The following is a 23205-nucleotide window of genomic DNA, read 5'->3' as shown; positions in this document are numbered from 1 at the left end:
ATCAAATGCATTTGAAATCACTGTTGGCCTTAAGTGTTCGGAATATGAGTCAAAACGGTATGTTAAAGAATAATAAACATATTGTTGTTATCATCTGTCGTTTTATTTTTGCAAAAATAAAGAAATGTAACAGTTTTAGAGGTAAAACACTTAAAAAATTGCATTCCTCTTATCAGTTCAACAATAGATTTTAGCAGGCATTGAAACTTTCAACACTATATGGACAATATTTTACTTGAACAATATTGTTATAAGACTGAGATGCTAAATATCAATTACTATTCCAGGTTAGTTGATTAGCGAATTTATAAAGAGATCGTATATTTTCGTAATACATATCCCCAAACCCTTTTTTAAAGGTCACACCGTTGTAATTTCTGAACCTTTTTTTTAGGTTGGCGCCATGCAAAAGTTTGTTAGTAAAATGCACATCTAATTCAAGAAGGCTCCAGATTTCCTGACACATTCTTAATTTTCGTTAATAAAGTATTGAATTGCATGCCACAATTTGATCAAAAATCAAACGAGATATAAGAGCAACTCCTACTCAGGAGTTTATTGTCTACTGCGTTCTTGTACGAATTTTGGTCGCCTTCAATAGTATACAAATCATTGTCGCCGACGCGGATTTATTTGGATTGACCCAGAAATTCTTCTTGAAGTCCTACAAAGCATTCTGTCCATAAACCACTTTATTTGGTTCTTGTCCAAACATTTTTCAATCTTTTCAAAAGTCTTAAAGACTACGTGTTTTATTTTTCTAAATATCTGTTCAGATAATTGAACCATAAATTTATTAAATGATTATGAGAAAATCAAGGGATCAGGTGCATTTTATTGTCCAATAAACAATCATATATTCAACTATATCAGCACACTGGGATAATATTTTCTTTTCTTACGTAGAACTGTGCAGAACCATATGCAACAATAAAATTTCCGGAATGTATTAGGGCGTTAGCATGCTCATAACCTCGAGAAGATCTGTGTGAAGCAATATTTAATTACTGAGGGACATTGATACAGCTTAACAGCATCTACATGATCTACGAGAGATACGACCACGTTACTTCAGGGCGTGGATAAAGCTTAGAAATTTCGACTTATGGTTTTCAGGACATTACGATGCACCTGGTCTACTAAGGATAAGATCAAATAATTACAGGGCCTTGATACAGCTTGGAATTTTTAATTGCTATCCTCAGGGCGATCTGAGTTACGGCCAAATAACTTCAGGGCTTGAATATCCGGATGCCAATGATACCATACATGGCGCCAAGTAGACGTTGTTCACATGGGATAATGTCGAATAACTCCAGGGCGTTGATGCAGCTTAGAATTTTCAATAGTTGTCCTTAGGGCATAATGATGTACCTGATGTACATACGATAAGGTCAAACTACTCCAGTGTGTTTATACAACTTCAATCAATGTCTACAGGGGTTGAGATGTAGATAAGCTACGTGGGATGAGCTCAAATTACTCCAGGGCGTTAATATAGCTTCTAATTTTCCACTGATGTCATACAGGGCGTCAAGAGGCGCCAGATCTTCGTGGGATAAGGTCAAATAACACCAGATTACTGTATTACTCCATTGTTGATACAACTTGATCTATATAGGATAAATTACTCCAAAGCATTGGTACAGCTTTCAATTTTCAATTAATGTCCTCAGGAGGTTGAAATGCATCTGATCTATATCAGTCGAAATAAAATTACTCCAGGGCGTTGATACAACTTTGAAATTTTGAATGATGTCATACAGGGCGTTAAGTATACTTGGTCTTCGTGAGATAAGGTCAAATCACTCCAGGACGTTGATACAACTTATAGTGTTCAACTGATGTTCCACAGGGCGTCAAGTTACTTGTGATCTACATCTTGTGATGTTAAAGTAACGTCCTCAGGGCGTTGAGGTGCATCTGATCTATGTGATATCTGGTCAAATTATTCTAAAGCTGATGTCTTACAGGGCTTTAAGATCCATCTGGTCTGCGTACATTAAATTTAAATTACTTCAGGACGTTGAGATATCACATAATTCCCATTAGACGTCCTACAGGGCGTCAAGATGCATCAGATCCATCAAGCATAAGATTTAATTACTTCAGAGCGTTAATACAGCTTGGAAAATTAGATTGATGGCTAACAAGACATTAAGATGCACCTAATCTATTTAGGACAAATTGCTCCATGGCGTTGGTACAGCTTAAAATTTGCTATGGTTGTCTTCAGGGGGTTGAGATGCATCTGATCTAAGTGAGACAAGGTCAAATTATTTCAGAGCGTGGATACAACTAGGACATTTCCATTGATGTCATACAGGGGGTTATTTACATCTGGTCTACGTGAGACAAGGTTGAAAAACTGTAGGGCGTTCATGCAGCTTATGATTTCGAACTGATGTCGAACAGGGCGTCAAGATGGTTCTGATCTACGAAGGATAAGGTCGAATAACTACAGGGCGTTTATACAGCTTAGAATTTTCAATAGTTGCCCTCAGGGCGTCAAGATGTACCTGATTTACTTAAGACATGGTCAAATTACTACAGGGCGCTGATACAGCTTGGACATTCAATTAATGTCTTCGGGGGGTTGGGATGCAGCTGAATTTCATAGAATATGGTCAAATTATTCCAGGGTGTTAATACAGATTATAATTTGCAACTGATGCCCCACAGGGCGTCAAGATGCATCTGATCTTGGTGGGATAATGTCCAATTACTCCAGAGCTGATACAGCTTGAAATTTTGTATTGATGTCTAACAGGGCGTTAAGATACACCTACTAAGGATTAATTACACATGGGCGTTGATATAGCTTGCAATTTTCAATTAATGTCCTCAGGGGATTGAGATGCACCTGATCTACGTAAGACAAAGTCAATTACTCCAGGGCGTTGATTTCGATCGATGTCATACAGGGCGTTAAGTACATCTGGTCTTTGTGGGATATGGTCGAATTTCTTCAGGGCGTTGATATGGCTTATAATTTCATTGATATCTTAAAGAGAGTCAAGATACACTTGATCTACGCAGGGTAAGGTTGAATTATTCTCGGGCGTTAATACAGCTTATAATTTTAAACTGATGTCCTACAGGGCACCAAGATTCACCTCATCTACGAAGGATAAGGTCAGATAACTGCAGGGCGTTTATACATCTTGGAATTTTCAAATAATATCCTCTGGGCGTTGAAGTGCATCTTATTTACGTATATAGTCAGCTTATTCAAGGGCTCATGTCATGTTTCAGATGCACCTACGTCTACGTCAAAAGTCAAATTACTCCAGGGCGTTGATATAGTTTGAAAATGTCTATCGATGTCTTACAGGGAGTTAGGATGCACCTAATATCGCTATGACGAATCACTCTTCCTATATTTTTAATGAATCAGGGTGAAAATTGTAAAAAAATATGAGAAAAGCTTCTTAGTCGTCGACTAAGCGCGACTAAGCAGGACGACAGGGCTGATTCTATTAAGAATTGGCATGATTTTTTTTCTGCCGAAACAAGTATTGTTTCTACTGAAACTTTTTGAGCCTAAATTATTTTAAGAATAAATCCATGACGAAGTTAAGAAAGGCACTGATAATAAATAGGTTGTTATATTATATTTTAGAAAATTGCATGTCATGTAACGCTCAAAGCTTTTTACGGAGGTCACCCAAAATGTATAAAAATGGCTAAGAATTGTGATATTTTTGACCGCTTCCGTTTTTATAGCCCCTATATTAGTATGAATGTTTCTGCTGCTCATTACAATTAAAGATTTGAGTTCTGCCGTTTCTGCCCGTATCTAATTTTAATGAGCACTTTACGTGATGAAATTTCATTTCAGGCCCAGCCGACGCTTTTCCGCCAGACCAGCTGGGCGTTCTTCAAAAGATTCCAGAATCGGACTGAGCCCAGAGAATCGTCGTCCCTCGACAAATTTCGACTTCGCTGGTGGCCTCATGTCAACGTCGTCGTCGTCGTCGTCGTCGTCGTTACAATAATCCTACATATTTATCAGTCATATTTGCATAATGGATGCCTCTACCGGGAAGCAAATATTATGGCCGCCCATTAGTGTGAAAGACAATTGGTTCAAAAGGTCATCGTTTGGTACGTGTTATGCTCGTTGTAGAGGTGCCAACTTCTTGACAGGCCGACACGTGTACGACGCATTATTCAGGACCGTCGAGAACCTCCCAGATAGTCGTTTGGATAATTTAGTGATTGTTTGAATTTTAATAACCCCGGCTTCCTAAAGTGCACAGCAAAAAAATAAATTAATGTCGATCGACATAGTTTTAAAATCGACGAAAATACCAAGAATTCCTTTTTGAGTCGCAACACAAAACATGTAGCAAATAGAACTTACTTCATTTATCGTTATGAGATGACTTAGAAATATCGGATACGATAGACTACACGCTTAACTTTTTTACGCATTAGATGAGTTCTTTCCTTTGCCTTTTAACAAAATTTTGTGTAATGGTAGATCTACACATCATCAATGTGTAGATTTACCCTTCACGCAAAATTGTGTAAAACAGAATGAGTAATTTTCGGACGTCGTGAGAGATTTACAAATCTAATACGTATCCAAATTTAAGCGTGTAGTTTTCAAAGCGGTTATATCGATTATTAGACTTCGATTTTCATCACTCGCCGGCTGGTTATAAACGATTAAAAACTATTATTGTACACTGTATTTGCGACAAGATTTATGTACAGCTAAAATCACGTGATATTACATTTTATTTTTTGCTGTGTTACTGCATTTAAGAAAATGGGCCTTACCTCGTCTTTCCCCTTCATCACACACATCTTGATGTCATCCTCCGATGAGTACCACACTAACCGGGTCTGCTCGCTTAGATCGTATATGCTGAGATTGTACACAATGTTTCTGCAAATGGGGAAAACATGGAGAAAGAAAAGTGCAATTAAAAAATGATCTGGTTAAGGATCGTTTTTTGCAGGTTAATGGCGCAGATAAAGAACGCTACAAAGATGCAAGAACGATTACTCGAACCACAATCGTTACGATGCTATAATCGGAGAGCACATGGTTTTACACAGACATTTTATTGTCGTGTCATCTGGGTGTCGTTGATGGTGATGCTGATGATGACGGAATAGTGAGAACAGTTAAGTATCCGAGCAGGAAAAAAAATACAAAAATTAGACAACATTCTTTGTGCCGAACATGAGTTTGTATAAATTTTGTGATTTGTCGAAAAATTGTTATACAAATGTAAATGAAATATTTTTGTAGGCAGTAAATTTGTGAAATATCACATTGTGTTTCATTTTTATGCTGATTTGCTACTCAGAAAAATCTGCTTGCCAATATACGACATGGTGTCACTCTGAATTGAGCTCAAAACGTTCACTTCGAAAGACCGTATGGAGCCAATAAACAGTACATTAAACACACATTAATGATAACAAGTGTGCACCATATTTATTGTACGTTGATTTATTGCATAAGTGTCAAAGGACGACTCAGGATGAGACACGTGAGATCTGTTGCACAGTGGGCTTCTAGACAGTGGAATTAGATAAACAGCATTAGTTTAAAGATTGTCACGATTGAATTGGAAAAATTCCGCGTAGGAAACAGTTTTTGACATTCGTTATGCTGCAAAAAAGAAATTATGAACTTTTCTTACAAAAAAATGGTAATTATGCTATTAACAGTTAGACCTTGCGTAGAAATTAAAATTTTCACAAATATGAGCTAGTTAATGCCCACCAGATAGATTTGAATTTCCTGTTGGGCTCAAGTGTTCGGAATATGAGTCAAACGGTATTTTATATTTTCTTTGTGTTGGTATTTCTGGACTAGTTAAAAAGTAAATTTTCAACAAAAACAATGGAAGTTGTTTTGGCGAATTTCTATGACAATTTGAGGATCAATTCCCGATGTTTTTAGTGAAATGGACAGAACTTAAAACTGAAAAAGAAAACCAAGAACAAATTCTTATCAAAACTACTGAACGAATTGTCTAGTGAGTTTCAGAGGAGTTCCTTGAATAATATATATTTGAAACAAGAGTTACCTTTCTAACTCATCCTATGAAAAAAATATTTGTACTTTTTTAGAAGACAGGCCAGAGATCCCTTCTGTTTATAATGGGAATGAACCTGCCTACGGCAGTAAATCCCTTCAATAAAAAGTAATTCAATTCAATTCAAATTCTCTCCTGGCTATCTGCCTAATTTTCCTCATAAAATTTTATTAGCAATTTGTCAAACAGATCTGACGAATATACTTCATGAGTTTCAATCAAAAAACACCTCACTCATAAAATTATGTTCAAAATTGTTCTACATGTTTTAAGTGAGTTATCACCACAAATTTAGCCTTAAACTTGACAAACAAATTTCAGACTGTTTACTATAAATTTTGCCCGGTCTTTTGCAGAAAAATCGCCAGAAATTCCTCCCTTTCTTAACATTTCAGATGTCAAGATTTAAAATATTGTTTGTTTTTAGAATAACGAAAATACTTACGTCATGCTATTTTAGTTCAAAAATACTGAGGCCGCTTTATCTTTACATCACGAAGATAGTGACTTTAGAAACCAATTTTGTAACAATAGTGACCATAGTGACTTTTTCATGCAAAAATATGGTTGATGTCTACTTACATGATATATATTTGAACTTACCCCTTGTGACAAAAATTCAATTTTTTATCAAAGGCTTTTTGTTTACAAAAATAAAAACTGTAATTTTTATAATATAAATTTTCATTTGAAAGTTGTTAGATTTTAACATTTTTTTTAACAAACCAAATGGACGTTTTTATTTTGCAAGAGAAAACATCAATAACTTCAACATGGAAAGGGGTGGCGCGTTTTGCCATTTTTCTATGAATACGATTTTCAAGGCTCTGCAAATGGTTCATGGACTGTTCTGAATAGATATTATAATTAAAGACGTTGGAGCCCGAAAACTATGCTAAGCCAACATAGGAAAAGAACTCTAAATCGGCTAATTTGAGAGCTACCGAAAAACTTTTTTGGTAAAATTTATTGAAATTGAATGTTTTACTACTTTGATAAAGAATGTACACTACGTTTTTTTTTACGTCGGATGATGTCCCGCGTAAAAAAACCGCGTTAATTCGAAAAAAAGACGTAAAAATGACCTCATGTTTTTCGACGTTTCACGACCATACGAATCATAATGTAGAACATTGTTTCGTACGGAAAAAAATGACTAAGGTACCGTGTAAAAAAACGTGTAGAAAATATAAATACTAAATATAAATAAAACTTCAGGGTATGCCATAGTTTCTACAAATAAGAAGTTGACTTTTTCATTTTTATGAGTATGTGGACCACCCTAATTTAGCCAAAGGACCAAATAAACAAACAAAACAAACAATTTTGAACAAGACAGTTTTGGTCTACAGTTTTACTCGTGCTCTGGAGTAAATGTATTTTTCCGCGTAAATTTGCTCGCTGGACCACTGTGCGATGGTCAAACGTCAAAAAAAATCAAGGGACCATCGAACATTTTTTTTGTGAACTTTACTGGAGGTACCTTAAAACGAGCAATCTTTATACAGTCAACTCTACCTTACTCGATATTGAAGGGACCATCGAGTTAGGGAGGTATCAAGTTACAGAACACAAAACCAATGCAACTGCGATCCAAGGGACCATTGAGTTAGCTATGATAACCAACTTTTGCTATGGTTCCCTAACTCGATATCGAGATACAGAATATCGAGTAAGGGAGAGTTAACTGTACATGCTAAAGGAAGCTTACTTTTAATGGTATCAAATGACAGGCCATAACATTTGCAACAATTGCATAAGAAACACATCGTCGTTTTATTGTATTTTTTTTTCTTGGCATTACCAAATTGGCCAAATATGAATAAATCTCTAACCTGAAACATTGTAAAACTGTTCTTGACTGGAATCTTAGAAATTTGGCATAGGAATCGTCGTTATACTGGATATGTAACACATGGGATGGTGGCTTTCTTTAATTAACATGATATATATTTGAACTTACCCCTGGATTTTTTTAAGCGGAATGCGTGAAGCGACATATATACGATTAATTTTAGATCTTCGAATAATGTTTGAAGTAATCTCGGAATGAATTTCTGGTATGTCCTCTTATGAAAATTCGTGGCACATTATCCTTGTGTTGTAAGTTAAACGCGGCTGCACGGGTTATTCAGGAATTCTTGTAGAAAGAGCTTCAAAAACTCTTCAAAAGAGTCTTTCCACGAATATACTCAAAGATCTTAAGAAGAAATAAGCATCGCTTTACCAAATTTCGCACATGATCATCAAAATGCTGCTACGTTAGACTCAACTATGAATACAAGCGTTTGAGACGTTTCTGTTTTCATCGCCATCAGAGCGAAATACAACGCCGACTTAAATTGCATCCCAAATCTTTATGGAATTACGTGAACGAACAGCGGAAGGAAGTTGGTTTGTTATCGTCCATAACATTCAACGGCACTACTGGGTATAATCGAGAGGACATATGTAATTTGTTCTCATTTAATTTTGCAAGTGTGTTCGTAAACGAACGGCTTTCCGTCGATCTCATCAATACCGCGGCCAACAATGAATGTGCATTTGGCTAATCAAAAGCTTAGCAGTATTCATCTTCCTCAAGAAACGATCTCAAAAGCGGCATCTCAGCTCAAAACTTTGTTCAAGCTGGGGCCAGACGGTATCCCAGCTGCTTTTGTGAAAAGAATGATCGGCAGCAGACTTGTTGGAAAACAGCCGAAATGTTTTCCGTGTCGGGTCAAATGGTCCAAAATGCCACTTTAAGGATTTGTGTCGTTTTCTCCTAATGAGATCCAAATTTTAACACCATTCGAAGTCCTAACAGTAATTTTACAACATTTGCTAGCTACCATCATGTAAACATACCCCAAATTTGAGTTTTTTTACGGGTTAAAATCGTGAAGAAAAGTTGGTTGAAGAATGGGGGTGGTTCAAAATGACCAAATGGATGGGGTAGAATGCCATTTAGTATGGAGAACTAGTAGTTAGCAACCATGTTTCTCCATGAGTTTGTTCTGTGGTATGGAAACGCTTATTTCTTCATGAAAACATCGGAAAACCTTAATATTTAGGCAAAAAAGTGAAGAGTGTTGAATTTCACCGGAAAATTAAGGAAAAATCCATGAGTTTATGTCCAAGGATTGTGGCGGCAACTCTTGGGTAAACATATTTTAACATCGTTTGGCAAAGAATACAAATTGAAACGTTCTAGGAATGATTTAATGAGGTTAGCCATTTTACCCATCAGTGCGTCTTGGACCATGTTTCCCTATAATAAAGGACACAAGCATAACGTTAACTATCTTGGGATCATATCGTTGAACGCTGTAGCTAAGCTGTTCGAGCTGGCGGTCATGGATTCTCTAAACGCACACTGCAGACAGTATCTGAGTGCTGATCAACATGGATTGACTATTGGCCGCTCTACTACTACCAACCTGCTATTCCTTACGTCGTACATCACTGAGAGCACGAATGTTCGGGCCAAGACGGACGTGATTTACACCGATATATCTGCGGTATTCAAACTAAACCACGATAATGCAATCGCCAAGCTCGATAGGCTTGGAATTGGGGGTAGCCTTTTGTGGTGGTTCAACTCATACCTCACTGATCATGAATTGTTGGTAGCTTTAGAAGAATATCGATCGCCCTGCTTATACGCGTCATCAAGGCATACCGCAAGGCAGTCATCTGGGTGATTTATTTTAGATTATTCTTCGTCTTTCACAATATGTGTCCAGCCCACTAAAGTATGCCGTATTTATCCAGCTTAATAAAATTTGCTTTTTTGTACATCTGGTACTACTCTTGATGTTTTCGTCAAGTTTTCCCTCAGCACTTCACGTAATAATTATCCTGTGCTACATTCTCAGCCACAACAAGATTTTAACTACACGAGAAACATGATTATCATATGTCACATGTGTTTGAATATTAACAAAATCTTTAACAACTTCAAATAAATCCCCAATAAGCACTACTTAAGTATACCATCATTTGGACTTCCACTCTCTATACCTGCAACTGAACGAAGTAAAGAACAGAATTCATCGTCAATCTGTTTATTGATTTCCAGGTCACGTTCGACTCAGAACATAAAACTATCTGTGGCAGGTAATATCATAGATGGTGATATCTAAACATGAACTTGGATAGCTGTACAATCAAGTGTAATAATTGTAGACGAGGTGCCTAATTTATTTTGTAAAATTACATGGGATGGAAAGGACATGAGTTTCCGAATTGACTGTGCAATATTGCGTTTTCTCGCGTATACTCCTTGATTTGGAAGACGATACTTTATTAGAATCTTATATTACTTAATTGCTGAAAAGGGAGAAAAATGCCAAATTTTGCTGAATATATTTTTTTATTTTTATTTTTGAAATACGAATTCAAAATTGAGCAAAGAAAGAAATAAAATTTAAAATGCATAATGAGAACGATTACTTTTCTATTTTTATTGAACTTTATTGGCTATTTCTACCAAATTTAGTAGTTGCGGAGAACAATTCCATCCAATTAAATGGTTTTCCGCCATGCATAATAGTAATAACAGAACACATTCAAAAATTTGTCAATTATTGAAAGTTTATTTGCTGCATTTCGATTGATAACTTATAAATGATACTTTTGAACATGTTTTAACATTTGAACATGTTTTAACGCTTTTTGTGGGAAGTTTTTAGTAAAAATTAAATGCGATGTGACATATTATTAAATGCAGGGTTTCTTCCTGAAAAGTTACGTATTTTATGATTGATCCTTTCTGTACATGGAATATGTACTCAAAATAAAATATCTATGTTTTATCAATCCCATTATTGCAACGGTTGACTTACTGATGGGGTTTTACGCACGAAACTGGATGTGTCCCACTTGCCCCGTTTAGCGGGGCAACTACGTCTAATGGCTCATTGTACATCTTTCTTCTAAGGTTTTAACAATTTCGAAATTATTCGATCAAGTTCATGCACACACCAGCAAATATGTTGCCAAAATGTGACCGTGTTGTTGGATTTGCGAAATATTAACATTTGAAAATTATTCTGAACAATTTGTTTGAACTATCGTTTTTTTATGTCCCACTTGCCCTAGGGGTACCTTATATGATTGCATGTAGAGAACGAAGCACATTTAGTTGTGTTGGTGCTGAAGCTGTGCTTGATGAAACACATACTTAAGCAACTCCGGTAAGTTGAGTCAGTTGTAAATATGTCTAATTATAACAATGATAGTAACTGTGTAGGTTGAAAGTTATGAGCAATTTATTGCACAATAAATTGATAAATGGCGCCAATGTTTTAGGAACACTTAAAATCACTTTTTAACGTATCGCACTATTTCTGAGAGATATTGTTGTACAAATTTGGTGCTAGGTGTGAAAATACATTAAAAAGAAAAAAAATTAAAAGAAAATATATTTCTTAGGGCCGGTAAGATTGTTGGTATACATATTACTTTGAATTAAAAATTTTAACTTAGGTATAAGAAATTTGAAAGCGAGCAAAAAAAAAAATCGATTCCAACTGTGGTTAGCCTGTAATCCGGGGTAAAACAGACATTATTTGGTAAAACTTTCATTAAAAAGTGCAAAAGGATTAATGTTTTATATTTTCGAAAGTAATACTGGCATTCAAACTTGTAAATACATAGTGTATTGCTGTGTGCGTTTGAAATGCAAATATCAAATGCGGGAACACCAAACGCGGTAAGATTTTTCACAAGGAAAGCAAAGTCAAACATAGCTTTTCTTTGCTTGGTTGGCGGTGATATGGATCACGGTTGCTAGGTGTCCTTTGATTAGTTTGTGTTACCGCGTTTGGAACGCATTTGAACTAGATTTGCACGTCAAACGGAAACAGCAATACTTTCTTTTAAAAAACTTCAAAGCATGTTTCAAAAAAATTTTTTTTTTTTTTAATTTTGCGAGGTAACATTGATCACCCTGGTAAAAATATTTATTTACGGTCTCTGAAGCTGAATATGAAAGCCAAACTTTTTGCATTTTGAGTTATTTTATGAATTAAACTCCAAGAATCGCGAAATTCGCCTAAACATAGACAATTTCATCACACTTTTAATATAAAAAAAAATCGATGCTTATATTAGTATTAGAGCTTGCGTGAGACATATTTAAAACATATTTGCTCTAATAAGCTGTTTTTTCCGTAGGCCAGTGTTGCATTTGAACGCGTTCATGCGTTCCAGTTCAAACCTTTGAACGAGGTATCAAGTAGGCTTGAACATTGAGCAGTTCAAAAATTTGAACCCGTGCGAGCTGAAAATTGAACGCGCAATGGACACTGTCGTCATGGCAGACACACGACATATTTTAATGCGGAAATTTTGCAAAGATATTTAGAACATTTAAGGTTCCATTTATTTGTAATGATAGGAATTCAATATGTTCTGATGTAGTATTTTTCAGGTTTTAACTTCAATGTGCATTTTGAAGTGAACTAGCCGTTCATGAGCAGGTGCAGAATCTTGCACGAGAGTTCAATGTCTCGCGTTCAGTTTAAAATGCATCACTGCCGTAGGCTAAATATTGGGATTTCCGAACTATTCGAACTAGTGTCATGCATTTCAATTATATTTCGATCACTCCTGCGCCACCATGTCTATCGATTTTACTGACGAACCTTCTCCATGATCCAGATAATCCTGATACATCGACAAAATTCCGAGTAACTTGAATATCAATTCGATGCCCGCTAAATCATGATAGAGTGCACCCACAGTGCGTCGATGGTATGACTTTGTCCCCTCCTCATAAATGGTACATTGTCCCACATGGTGGCCGTCATAAATTAATTTCGTCTGACGAAAGAAAGGAGCCAAGCGCGTGAAATCTGTCTCCGAGCCCCGGCAGCAAGCAAGTGAATTTCAGTAGCATTAATTTGAGGCCAAGATGAATGGACCATAAATTTGATGGTGGATCCCTTCCCTCGAGCTGCTGCTGCTGCTGCAGCCTTCACTATGGGTAGTTTCTATATAGTCTGACGGATAAAAACTTTTTCTTCCATATTATATCATATTTATGAGTTTTGTGATGCATGTTTGATGTTTTGTTCTCAAGAAAAAAAAAACAAGTTTACGAGATAAAGCTTTGAATAGGGTTTATAATAGTGGAATGATGAGTTTTGTAATATGTAATAAGGAATAAAAGGCCAGTTAAGCGATTGACGTAGCGAAAACAATTATAAGTATTATAATTTATAGTTTCGATTATATGAATAATTTTGGGGTAGTTATAAAATATTCCAAGGAGCAGTATATAGCTGTTTTTAAAGGAAAATGGTTGGGAGGACTGAAAAAAAGTAAGTAAGCCCTAAATGAGAAAACAAATGTTTGGCTAGAACAAGTCATTTTTCGGTATTCGGCCACCTGATCGCCCATAGTGGGCTTTGGTGGCGTGGGAGGGGGAGAATGGGGGCCGTGGAAAAGCAGCATCCCCAGGACAGCAGTCAGTAGTAGTAGCATGCTCATCATTTCGACGTGTCTCTTCAGCTGACTGGATGTCGGTCGGTCGGCTAGCAGTGAGAAACAAATTGATATAATGAATACGACTACGGCTATAATTTATGGGTCGTCGTCGTACTTGGGAAATGGCATCGAAACGATTGTCTGTACGCGTGTGTGTATGTGTGCGTTATCCCCATGCGGCGCCCCCATGCCATCTCAAATGTCGCATTATTGCTAGCTAATGTTTTATGGCTACACGCTTGGGCATGACAGAAGAACAATGACAGCTCAGCATGAATGAGGTAAAGATAATGGATAGAGCAGGCCCAAGGGCGGAGACTATGGACCAAAAGAAATCACGGGAATTACTTACATACACAAACATAGGTGTCCCGATGTCAATTGAGGTTCGCTGATCACAATGAGTCCCCTTATCACATGAGCGTAGCCAAAGCCTCTGGCCAATGAACAAAAAAATTAAAATACGCTAGTTTGTTGCAAAGATTCTTTTTTGTTTGAAATTTTCCGAGATTGGATCCAGCATTCATATTTACTGATTCATTTCTAGGATAACCAACTAAAAATCCGCAACGAGTCTTGCAAGGAATCAGCCGAAAATTAGTATCATGAAATTCGCCTAAATAATACCAGTAATATACCAAGCTAAAAATCACCAGGAAGAATGGGAGATGGATTCGTCAAAGAATTTATCAAAAGGTTCGTTTAGATAGGGTGGCTTGCTGTATTTTCGGCAGCTTTGTTCTCTTCGTCAGAGGTGGTTTTCTAAAAACTTTACATTAAAGCTTTTAGTATATAGGAGGAGATCCCCCAGTACTGGGCACTTAAGCTTCTAAATTCATAATTAAAAACATATTGATTTTATGTGATCCTGTATATTAGGTATATTCGATCATGTTTGCGTGATCCAAACTATTTATCCATATTCGAAACAATTACTAATTAGGCTCATATTTAAAACAATATATCAATATTTAAACGATTTTAAAACACACTTACTTTTTCAAAATTGCATGCATTTTTCAAGAATGTGTTATTCTATGCAAGCACTACTCTCTATAATAGCTTTCTATTCCTCTAATATACCATCATGATTTCTCAATTTTTCGACTTTGTGCGGTATTGGGTGCTGGGAGATCTCCCTCTAAGTGTGTCTTACCTATCTATCTATCTATCTATCTATCTATCTATCTAAGCGCTTGCACAGCAAATATTGAAAAGCATCCTGGAAATACCTGAATTTCTTCTGGTATTTTCTTGTCAGCATTAATATTTGCAGCATAACGGTAATATGATACAGATATATAAATGGCCGGGCCCACTGTGCAGACTTGGTTTTGAAGATAATTCAAAAGCACACGGCGATCAGATTTATTCACTTATGGATAACGTGATAGGAATGAAGTTTTAAATTTAACGAAGGAAGAAATCAGGACAACCGTATCGTTTCATTTCGAGGGGAAATATTAAATCGTTGTGACTTCTCCTTTTACTGGGATGAGACACAGGTATTTCTCCCGCATGTCCTGACCCTAAAGCCTTGGCTTAAGCGCCATTACTCGGCTCTCTAAAATGAAATTAAAACTTTGCCCTGTACTGTTGCAGTATTTTTTTTATTGTTTGAATTAAAAAAAAATCAAAAAATATCTGGGAGAAATCCTTGAAGCATGACTGGAGGAATCCCTGAAGGAATTGTCAGAAAACTTAGAATCAGAAAGAATAACTGGAAGCATCTCTTGAAGATTTCTTAAAGGAATACCCAGGGTGAATGTCTGCATGAGTTCTTGTTTGAATTTCTGGAGGAATTTCTGAAGGAATTTATTTCTGGGGAAAGCTTTTGAAGAATTAATGCTGGTATCCTTGAAGAAGTTCAGAAGAATTTTTGAGAAGACCATCTGAAGAAAGAATTTCTGTCTAAATCTCTTGCCCATGTTAGGTAAAATTTATAGAAGAACAGCTTCAGAAATAGCTAGAAAAAAATCCTGTTGAATGCCTGCCGAAATCACTGGAAGAATTGTTAAAGATATCTCGGAAGGAAGATCTGGAGTAATATCTGTGAAGGTATTTAATAATGAATTTCTGTAGGAATTCCTGAAGAATTTTTGGGAGAATTCACAATGAAATTTCTGTGGAAGTCTCTAGAGAAAAAAGTAGTGGAATTCTTAGAGGAACTCCTCATGGTAGAAGTTTTTATGAATCGTTTATGATTCATCCTGGAGGAATTGCTGATGGAATACGAGTTTTAACTTTTGAAGGAATCCCTAATGGCATTCTTGCATACATATATTGAGGAATTCGTGGAGAAGTCACTGGTTGAATTCCGGGACGAATCCTTGGTGGAATTTTTGGATGGATTCCCTAGAGGAACTGTCTACTAGAATTCCTAAATGAATCTTGGGTAAAATTTCTGGAAAAAACGCTGATCAAAAAAGCATGAATTCTGTTATAATCATCTTAATGATATCAGAATTTGTTGTTTACAACAGAGGTTGTTATATTATGATATTTAGCTGATTATCGAACAGTTAAATACTATTTTAGTTTTCACCGCCAGAGTGATATATTTTAGTTTTCGCTTTTTACTGGGCAGTGTTGGTGACAAAATTGAATGTTATTGGCAACCGCCCTATCAACGATGGATTATCAATCGGTGAGCTCGTTTCATGCTTTCAAATAAGTAATATATAAAAGTGGGAAAAAACCGACCCAAAATCGCACTTATTTCGTGCCGCTGATTTCAGGAGGTGGGAAGTAGCTATTTTCATTGAAAAACATGCGAGAAATCGAATGGCGCCATTTTCATTCACCGCATGCCATCGGAAGTACCTCATTTTGCCCCATTTTCTCCTTTCTGATATGAAAACTAGAGTTTTTAGGAGTTTATTTGCTTCTGCTGATTAAAATCGATGAATTATATTATGAAAACCCATCTGCAAACAAAATATGTATAAGAAAAATAATATTTTTGGACAAACTTGACCAATGTACCAGTTCACCCCTTTTTCCCCTATAATTTAGACTTTTTGATAGTTTCAATAAATTCCTCAAAACTGACACTTGATTTACAATTCATAACTCGCAAACCCTTCCATTGAAAGTTTGCAAAATGGACTGAGGGATATATCGAACTATGCGGACCACGACGAATAGCTCATTTTAACCCTTGTGACGGCGAACAGCTCTAACTGCGGATACTGCTTTCGCATTATTTGCATAGGACCTTCAGGGTCAATACGTCACCGCCGTCAAAGGATGATGATGTAGCGTTATTACCAAAACAATCGTGCAAGTGGCTGAACGAATCTCCGCAAATCTTAATATTACCACAATATTTTTCTCCAACTGAACTCTTTAAAATTAGTTAGTTTCGCTGAATTCTAATTGATAGTTTTCGAAACTGTCTATTCGTGAGTGAAAATTGTTGAACTAAACATAAAACAACTAGTTTACTAACTTAAATTTTCTATTTTCATGAGTACAGAATTTATTATCCTATTTACAAGCGTTAAGCACAAACACATTAAAATACTCTTTTTTCAATCACGTTTAAACAAACACTGTAAGTAAATCTAAAAACTATTTGCTAAAAGTAAAAATAATCATGCTTTGTATCCTAAAACGTTGTACATATCAGGTAAAACATAACCTAGAAGCTGTTAGCTAAGAGAGGAATTCAGGTGAAGTGAGTTACTGAAGATTTGTAAGTAATTAAGGCTATTCATGCACTAAATATTAAGCTAATCAATACATACATTTCAGTTATAGTTGCCCTGAAACTACAGTGTTTGTGGTTCCGCTGCTAAGAAATTCGGTTCAAACATCCTATAAAAATCTTCATCGATTCCTCCAGCATGGCAACTTCGAAGGTGAACGATCCACAAGGGCAAAGAAGCTGCACGGCATGCAACCGCCCCGACCACATCGAGGACATGGTGGCGTGCGATGATTGCAATACTTGGTACCATTACAGCTGTGCCAAAGTTGATCATACGATCATGGACCAGTCGTGGAAGTGTCACCCCTGTGGACTCATCTCTAAAACCGTTGTGGCGACAAACGTAGGAGTCGGTGCAAACCTGAACGTTCCCACCGGAGCGACAAAGAAGACAACACGATCAGCGGGTAGTAGAGCAGGTTCCCATAAATCGAAGAAGACAAATGCCAGTAAAACCGTGAGTGTTTCGTCTAGTGCACGAGCACGTCTTGCGCTAGAACTAGAGGTTCTGAATGAACAGCAGCATTTAGAAGAGTTAGAGTTAGAGGAGGAGAAACAGATTAGGGCCAAGCAAATTGCCCAAGAGAAGTTGATTAGGGACCGCGAGCTAGAGATAGAGGCTAAGAAACTAGCGGAGGAAAAAGCATTTCTTGAGAAGAAGACCACCGAGGAGTTAAGATTTCGTAGAAATCAGATGGCTATCAAGAAAAAATCTTTAGATGAAAAGGCTAAACTTATCCGGGAACAGTCACAACGCGAAAGTAGTCGGGCGTCGAGCGTCAGTCATAGTGAATCTGAGCTGAGTGTAAAGGTGAAGAAGTGGTTGGAAAATTCGGAACAACATTCTGCCTCGAATGATCCTACTAACAGGGAACTAGTGAATTCTCTCCAGGAGCTTGGGTTGACGGCGCGATATAGCGGGCAACAGGCGACGGATTTTGCAGCTAAACTAGTGGGCAAGGAAACTCCGACTGAAGGAAATCAAGAACGGAACCTGTTAACAACGGAGGGAAATAACAAGGAAGCTGATGGAGTCTCCGAGTCAATATGTGTGCCACGCCACCGAGAAGGCGCAGAGAACGAGACTCCACGCGTAATGGAATACCAAACCGAGGACGGTCCTACGAATCGCCAACTTGCCGCCCGCCAAGTCATGGGTAAAGATCTTCCAGTGTTCTCGGGCAACCCAGAAGAATGGCCGATTTGGGTGAGCAATTTTGAAAGATCTACTACTACGTGTGGATTTTCTCAGGATGAAAATTTGATACGATTGCAACGTTGCCTTAAAGGTCCCGCTTTGGAAATGGTTCGTGGAAGGCTCCTAACCCCAGCAAGTGTGCCACATGTGATTGAAACATTACAGTTGCGTTATGGTCGGCCAGAAACTTTGATTCGGGCGCTCACGGAAAAGATACGGAATTTGCAACCGCCGAAGATGGACAATCTGGAGAGTATCATCGATTTTGGGATGGCAGTAGATAACCTCGTGGAGCACCTGAAAACCGCGGGACAGAATGCGCATTTGATGAACCCCTCTCTTCTTCATGATTTGGTTGCTAAGTTACCGGTGGAGTACAGAATGAAATGGGCAGCATATAAAGGCGCTAGGGTCAATGCTGACCTGAGGATCTTTGGAACATTTATGAATTCTATCGTGGAGCTAGCGTTTGATGTGGCGGATGATCATCCAGTGAGCAAACCGTTCAAAGCACAGCAGAAACCCAGAGAACGTGGGTACACACAGACTCATTCCGAATCACCATATACGGAGGAAATCGTTTCTTCGAATAACCTAACCCATGCGGAAAAGTCCCACAAAAGGGCTTGTGCAGCGTGCGGAACAGAAGGTCATCGTGTTCACGATTGTGAGCAATTCAGATCACTGAACGTCGACTCAAGATTGTCAATCAGAATTCGTTGTGTAGGACCTGTTTAAACCAGCATGGTAAATGGCCTTGTCGAACCTGGCAAGGTTGTGGAATTTCAGGCTGTCGCTTGCGGCACCATACGCTGTTACATGCTTCGTCGCCAGCCATGTCCATTGCAGTATCTACTAGTCATCTGGATCAAAAACAATCTGTTGATGGCCCTCTGTTCAGAATTTTACCGGTCACACTCTACGGACCAAGTGGAAAGGTTGATATTTTTGCATTTATTGACGAAGGATCTCAGCTAACACTCATAGAGAATGAAATAGCTTCGAAACTTGGAATTTCCGGACCCTGTGAACCCCTTCAGTTGTTATGGACGAGCAACATCACGCGCAACGAAGCTGATTCTCAACGACTTCTGATGGATATAGCTGGCTCGCAAGGTTCGCAGTTCAAGCTTGTGGATGCTCGGACGGTCGGGAAATTAATGCTCCCAGCTCAGTCGTTGAATTACCAGAGTCTGGCTGAAAAATATCACCATCTTCGTGGTCTTCCAATAAAGGATTATGAACAAGTTTTGATTTTTTTTATTGATGTTCTGCTCAGAGCGTTCGAATTTGTAAAAGAGTTACAAGAATTGTCCAGAGATCTATTCTTGACTTTTATATCATTCTTTTAAGGAGAAGATACAGGAGACGCAACAAATTTTCAAGAGAACAAATCTGTAGAACCAGAAAACCAGTAAACATTAGCAAAATTTCTACATGAAGTGTATACTTCTTCGAATCGATATTATTTATGAAGAGTCAGATTTGTTGCTCTGTAATAACAAAACATGAGACGGGCTACCTACCCTTAATGCATAATGTATGACTTTTTATCAATGCATTGCGAAAATTAACTCATCATAGTTTAGAAAGTATACTGAAGCGATAATCCTTTGAAGAAGCTTTCTTATTTCAAGTCAAAATTATTCCATAACCTATGTTATTGAGTTCATATGCTCATATTAAAAACAATGATATAAATAGCACCTCAAACATCTTATTTCGCATTAAAATTCCAATTAATCCTAGTTATGACTTCCGTGCTTCCTGATCTGATACATTTCCAAGCCGGAGCTAATTTTTTGCGGTGGTATCATATCGATTAATTTGTTCCTGATAGAACCTGTGTGCGAGTATCGAATGGCCATCCATTGCTGAACCGATCACAAGTAACATATTTTCCATGCTTTAATGGTTCCAACCCTTGGCGCTCGGTTCGAAGTCCGATGGGACTGGCAACTGGCCACCGTCCCTCGTTTGCACGTAGAACCCATCCGCATAATCCACTCTATTACGTAATAATGTTTGCTCTGAACCCGACGAATGTTCTGGGAAAGGGGGGTTGCTCGATGTGTGGTTAGATTTATGTGCTGTTGTCGGTAACCACTAAGTCTATTTGGAATCTATACAGCAGCCGGCCATCATCAACCAAAGGCTGGGTTGGCCAACTGGGCAGTCAGCATTTCATATTACATATCGTGTTAGTCGGTTGCGTTGTTGCTTCTCTCGGATCGGATGCTGCCGAAGAGCTTATCTCAAACGCAAAACCCGCCGGACACCGCACATGGTCCAGTTAGGAGTAATGTACAGTTTGCGGTGCAGTTGGTGGCAGACCCTACAGGGACCTTCCTGCCCATCCTGTCCCGTAAGAACTCACATCGCCAGTCGGAGATTTCTAACATGCAGGGCCAGCGCTAGTTTTGAATAGAAATTTAAAGATAAACTGGAAAGCATATGATATTCATTTAATTAAATATTGTAGGTGAAAGCGAAAAAAATGTAAGGATGTCACGAGATTTAGTTGTACCCCCAGAAGCTACTGTGAAATTATGAGTGGAATGCGTCAAGTGGAGTTGAGGGCAAAACGAGCTTGAATTTTATACAAACAAAATCGTTCTGGAAAACTGTTCCAATTACATCTTTGACCATCAATGGCGCATTAGGAGAAATCTTCCAGTTTTTCAAGTATAAAGAAAAAATATCCAAACTTTTTTGCAATCTACTACAGATGACACGCAGGCTTCGTCTTTTGGCGGAGAGGCCTTTGTCATTCGCAAACAAAGATTTTTAACATCCCTGAGGCAACTCAGTTAAGTCAGATGTGAAAATATTGTATAATATTGGTCCCAAAATGCTGCCTTGAGAAACATCAGCTTTTACAGGAAGTCTTTCAGACTTGCAGTTCTGAAAAATAACCTGAAGTGTACGATTCAACAGATCACTTTGAATTATTCTACACAGAAAAAATATTTAATTTTAAATGTGATGTAAACTGAAGTCTACTGTAAAAATAAATCAAATTCGTGTATTGCTACAGTATCATGTAAATTTAAATGAATATACATTCTATTTTCAACAAAAAAAAATGCTTGAATATTACATGATCATTTAAAGGTAAAGTGAATTTGATTGAAAAATAATGGATTGGTCGTTGAAATTTAGGTTTATTTTGATGCTCCAAATATGTGCATGAAAATAAACTTAAATTTACAACATTTTTTTAGCTGTGTAACAATATATGTCGGAAAATTAAAGTTTTTTAATTTTACGATCAAACCTTCATGCAAAACACTGTCGAATGCTTTTTCTGTGACTAGAAGAGTAAGACCAGTTTAATAGCCTTATAATTTGTTGGAACGAATCAAATTTGTTACATGTAAAAGTTGATAAGTGGTCGAATGTCCATGTCGAAATCTAAACTGTTCATTGGCAAAAATGGAATCTTCATTGATGTGGACCATCGTTCTGTACAAAATGATCTTTTCAAAAAGTTTACTGATGGATGAAAGCAAGCTGATTGGATGACAGCTGGAAGCTTCTGCAGGATTTTTGTCAGGTTTAAAAATTGGTACATTCTTGGAATTTTTCGATTTGGCAGGAAAATACACCAACTGAAAATATTTGTTAAATGTATCACCGAAAAACATGTTGGTAATATCTAACGGGCGCTATTTCCATCATTATTATCAATTTACAGAATACTGTATCACCTTAAAATCTTCATACATGGACAGCGCTAACTATTCCTTCGGCCTGCTCTGTTCAGAATGCAGATGTTCTGAAAGTTTCTTCAGCTTGGAGAACCCCTCCGACACTTGGAGGGTGGGAGAGTCGAGCCACCTGCTACATAGGCAAACGGCGATATCACGTTACAATTCCATCTGCCCATCCGGTTTTCCATCCTGCCTGCAGGCGGCTGGTTGGGTGGAGGTTCGGTGAGCCTTAATTCTGTTTGTGGGTTATGTGTGCTTTGTTTATGTTTAATTGGAGAACCGATATAGTGAATGAAATTAAGAAATATTTCTCTATCGAGCACATTTCAATACGAAGTGCGGTGCCATAACCGGTTCGGTTCTGTGTGAACTGAATATTAAAACCCTTAATTTATTTATCGATTTCTATTGGATTGGTGGTCATAGAAGATATAGATATTCAAAAGAGTGAAGTTTACAACTGGCATTGCGCGAAATTTTGTTGAATTGTCAGGAGATGGCATATACGACTTTTGGTACATTTTTGGATTGGATTTTGGATTTTTGGAAGTTGTCTGACGGAAAACTCTTCCATTATAAATGGGAAAATGTTTACGAGAACATATCATGATATGATTGAGTTTTTGATAAAAAGTAGACCTTCGAAAATGTCTTGAAGAAATATCGATTATCACTTTAAGGCTATTTCGAGATTCTTGGGGTAAATACAAGTTTCTTGAAAATATCAGAGAAAGGTACTTTTACAATTCTTTTTAAATCGATGTAACGAATTTTTATTTATTTGGGACACCACCTGGGCGCCTATCGACGCCTTGACGAGAAGTGATGCGAAAGCAATACATAAACGATAATTGCAACAATCCACTTTTCATAAGGCAAAACGTATGAATTTCGATAGTCCAGTTCGCTGTGTGTATATTCTATATTCAAACAAAAACTTTCGTAAAATGTACTGTAAGGTCTCCTTTTAAACGCATTCCTACTACGCGCATTCCTATAAAACACAGTTGAGCGTTATAGGAGACCCAGGGATAAGAATTCAAATTT

The 23205-nt window shown here is 37.4% G+C and overlaps 1 protein-coding gene across 5 annotated transcripts in view; it reads right to left on the bottom strand.

Annotated features, from left to right (window-relative positions):
• LOC5575438 (semaphorin-1A) overlaps positions 1-23205 on the bottom strand; it is a 612610-nt gene that overhangs the window by 117186 nt on the left and 472219 nt on the right. For all 5 annotated transcript variants that reach the window (XM_021844666.1, XM_021844665.1, XM_021844669.1 and 2 more), the window contains exon 4: positions 4789-4897. In XM_021844666.1, the coding sequence (XP_021700358.1) occupies positions 4789-4897 (109 nt within the window). The remainder of the gene's footprint in view (positions 1-4788; positions 4898-23205) is intronic.

The sequence above is a fragment of the Aedes aegypti genome, chromosome 2, assembly GCF_002204515.2.
Source record: "Aedes aegypti strain LVP_AGWG chromosome 2, AaegL5.0 Primary Assembly, whole genome shotgun sequence".
Lineage (NCBI taxonomy): Eukaryota > Metazoa > Arthropoda > Insecta > Diptera > Culicidae > Aedes > Aedes aegypti.
Note: the sequence above shows the minus strand (reverse complement) of the source record. Positions and strands in the feature narration are given on the sequence as shown.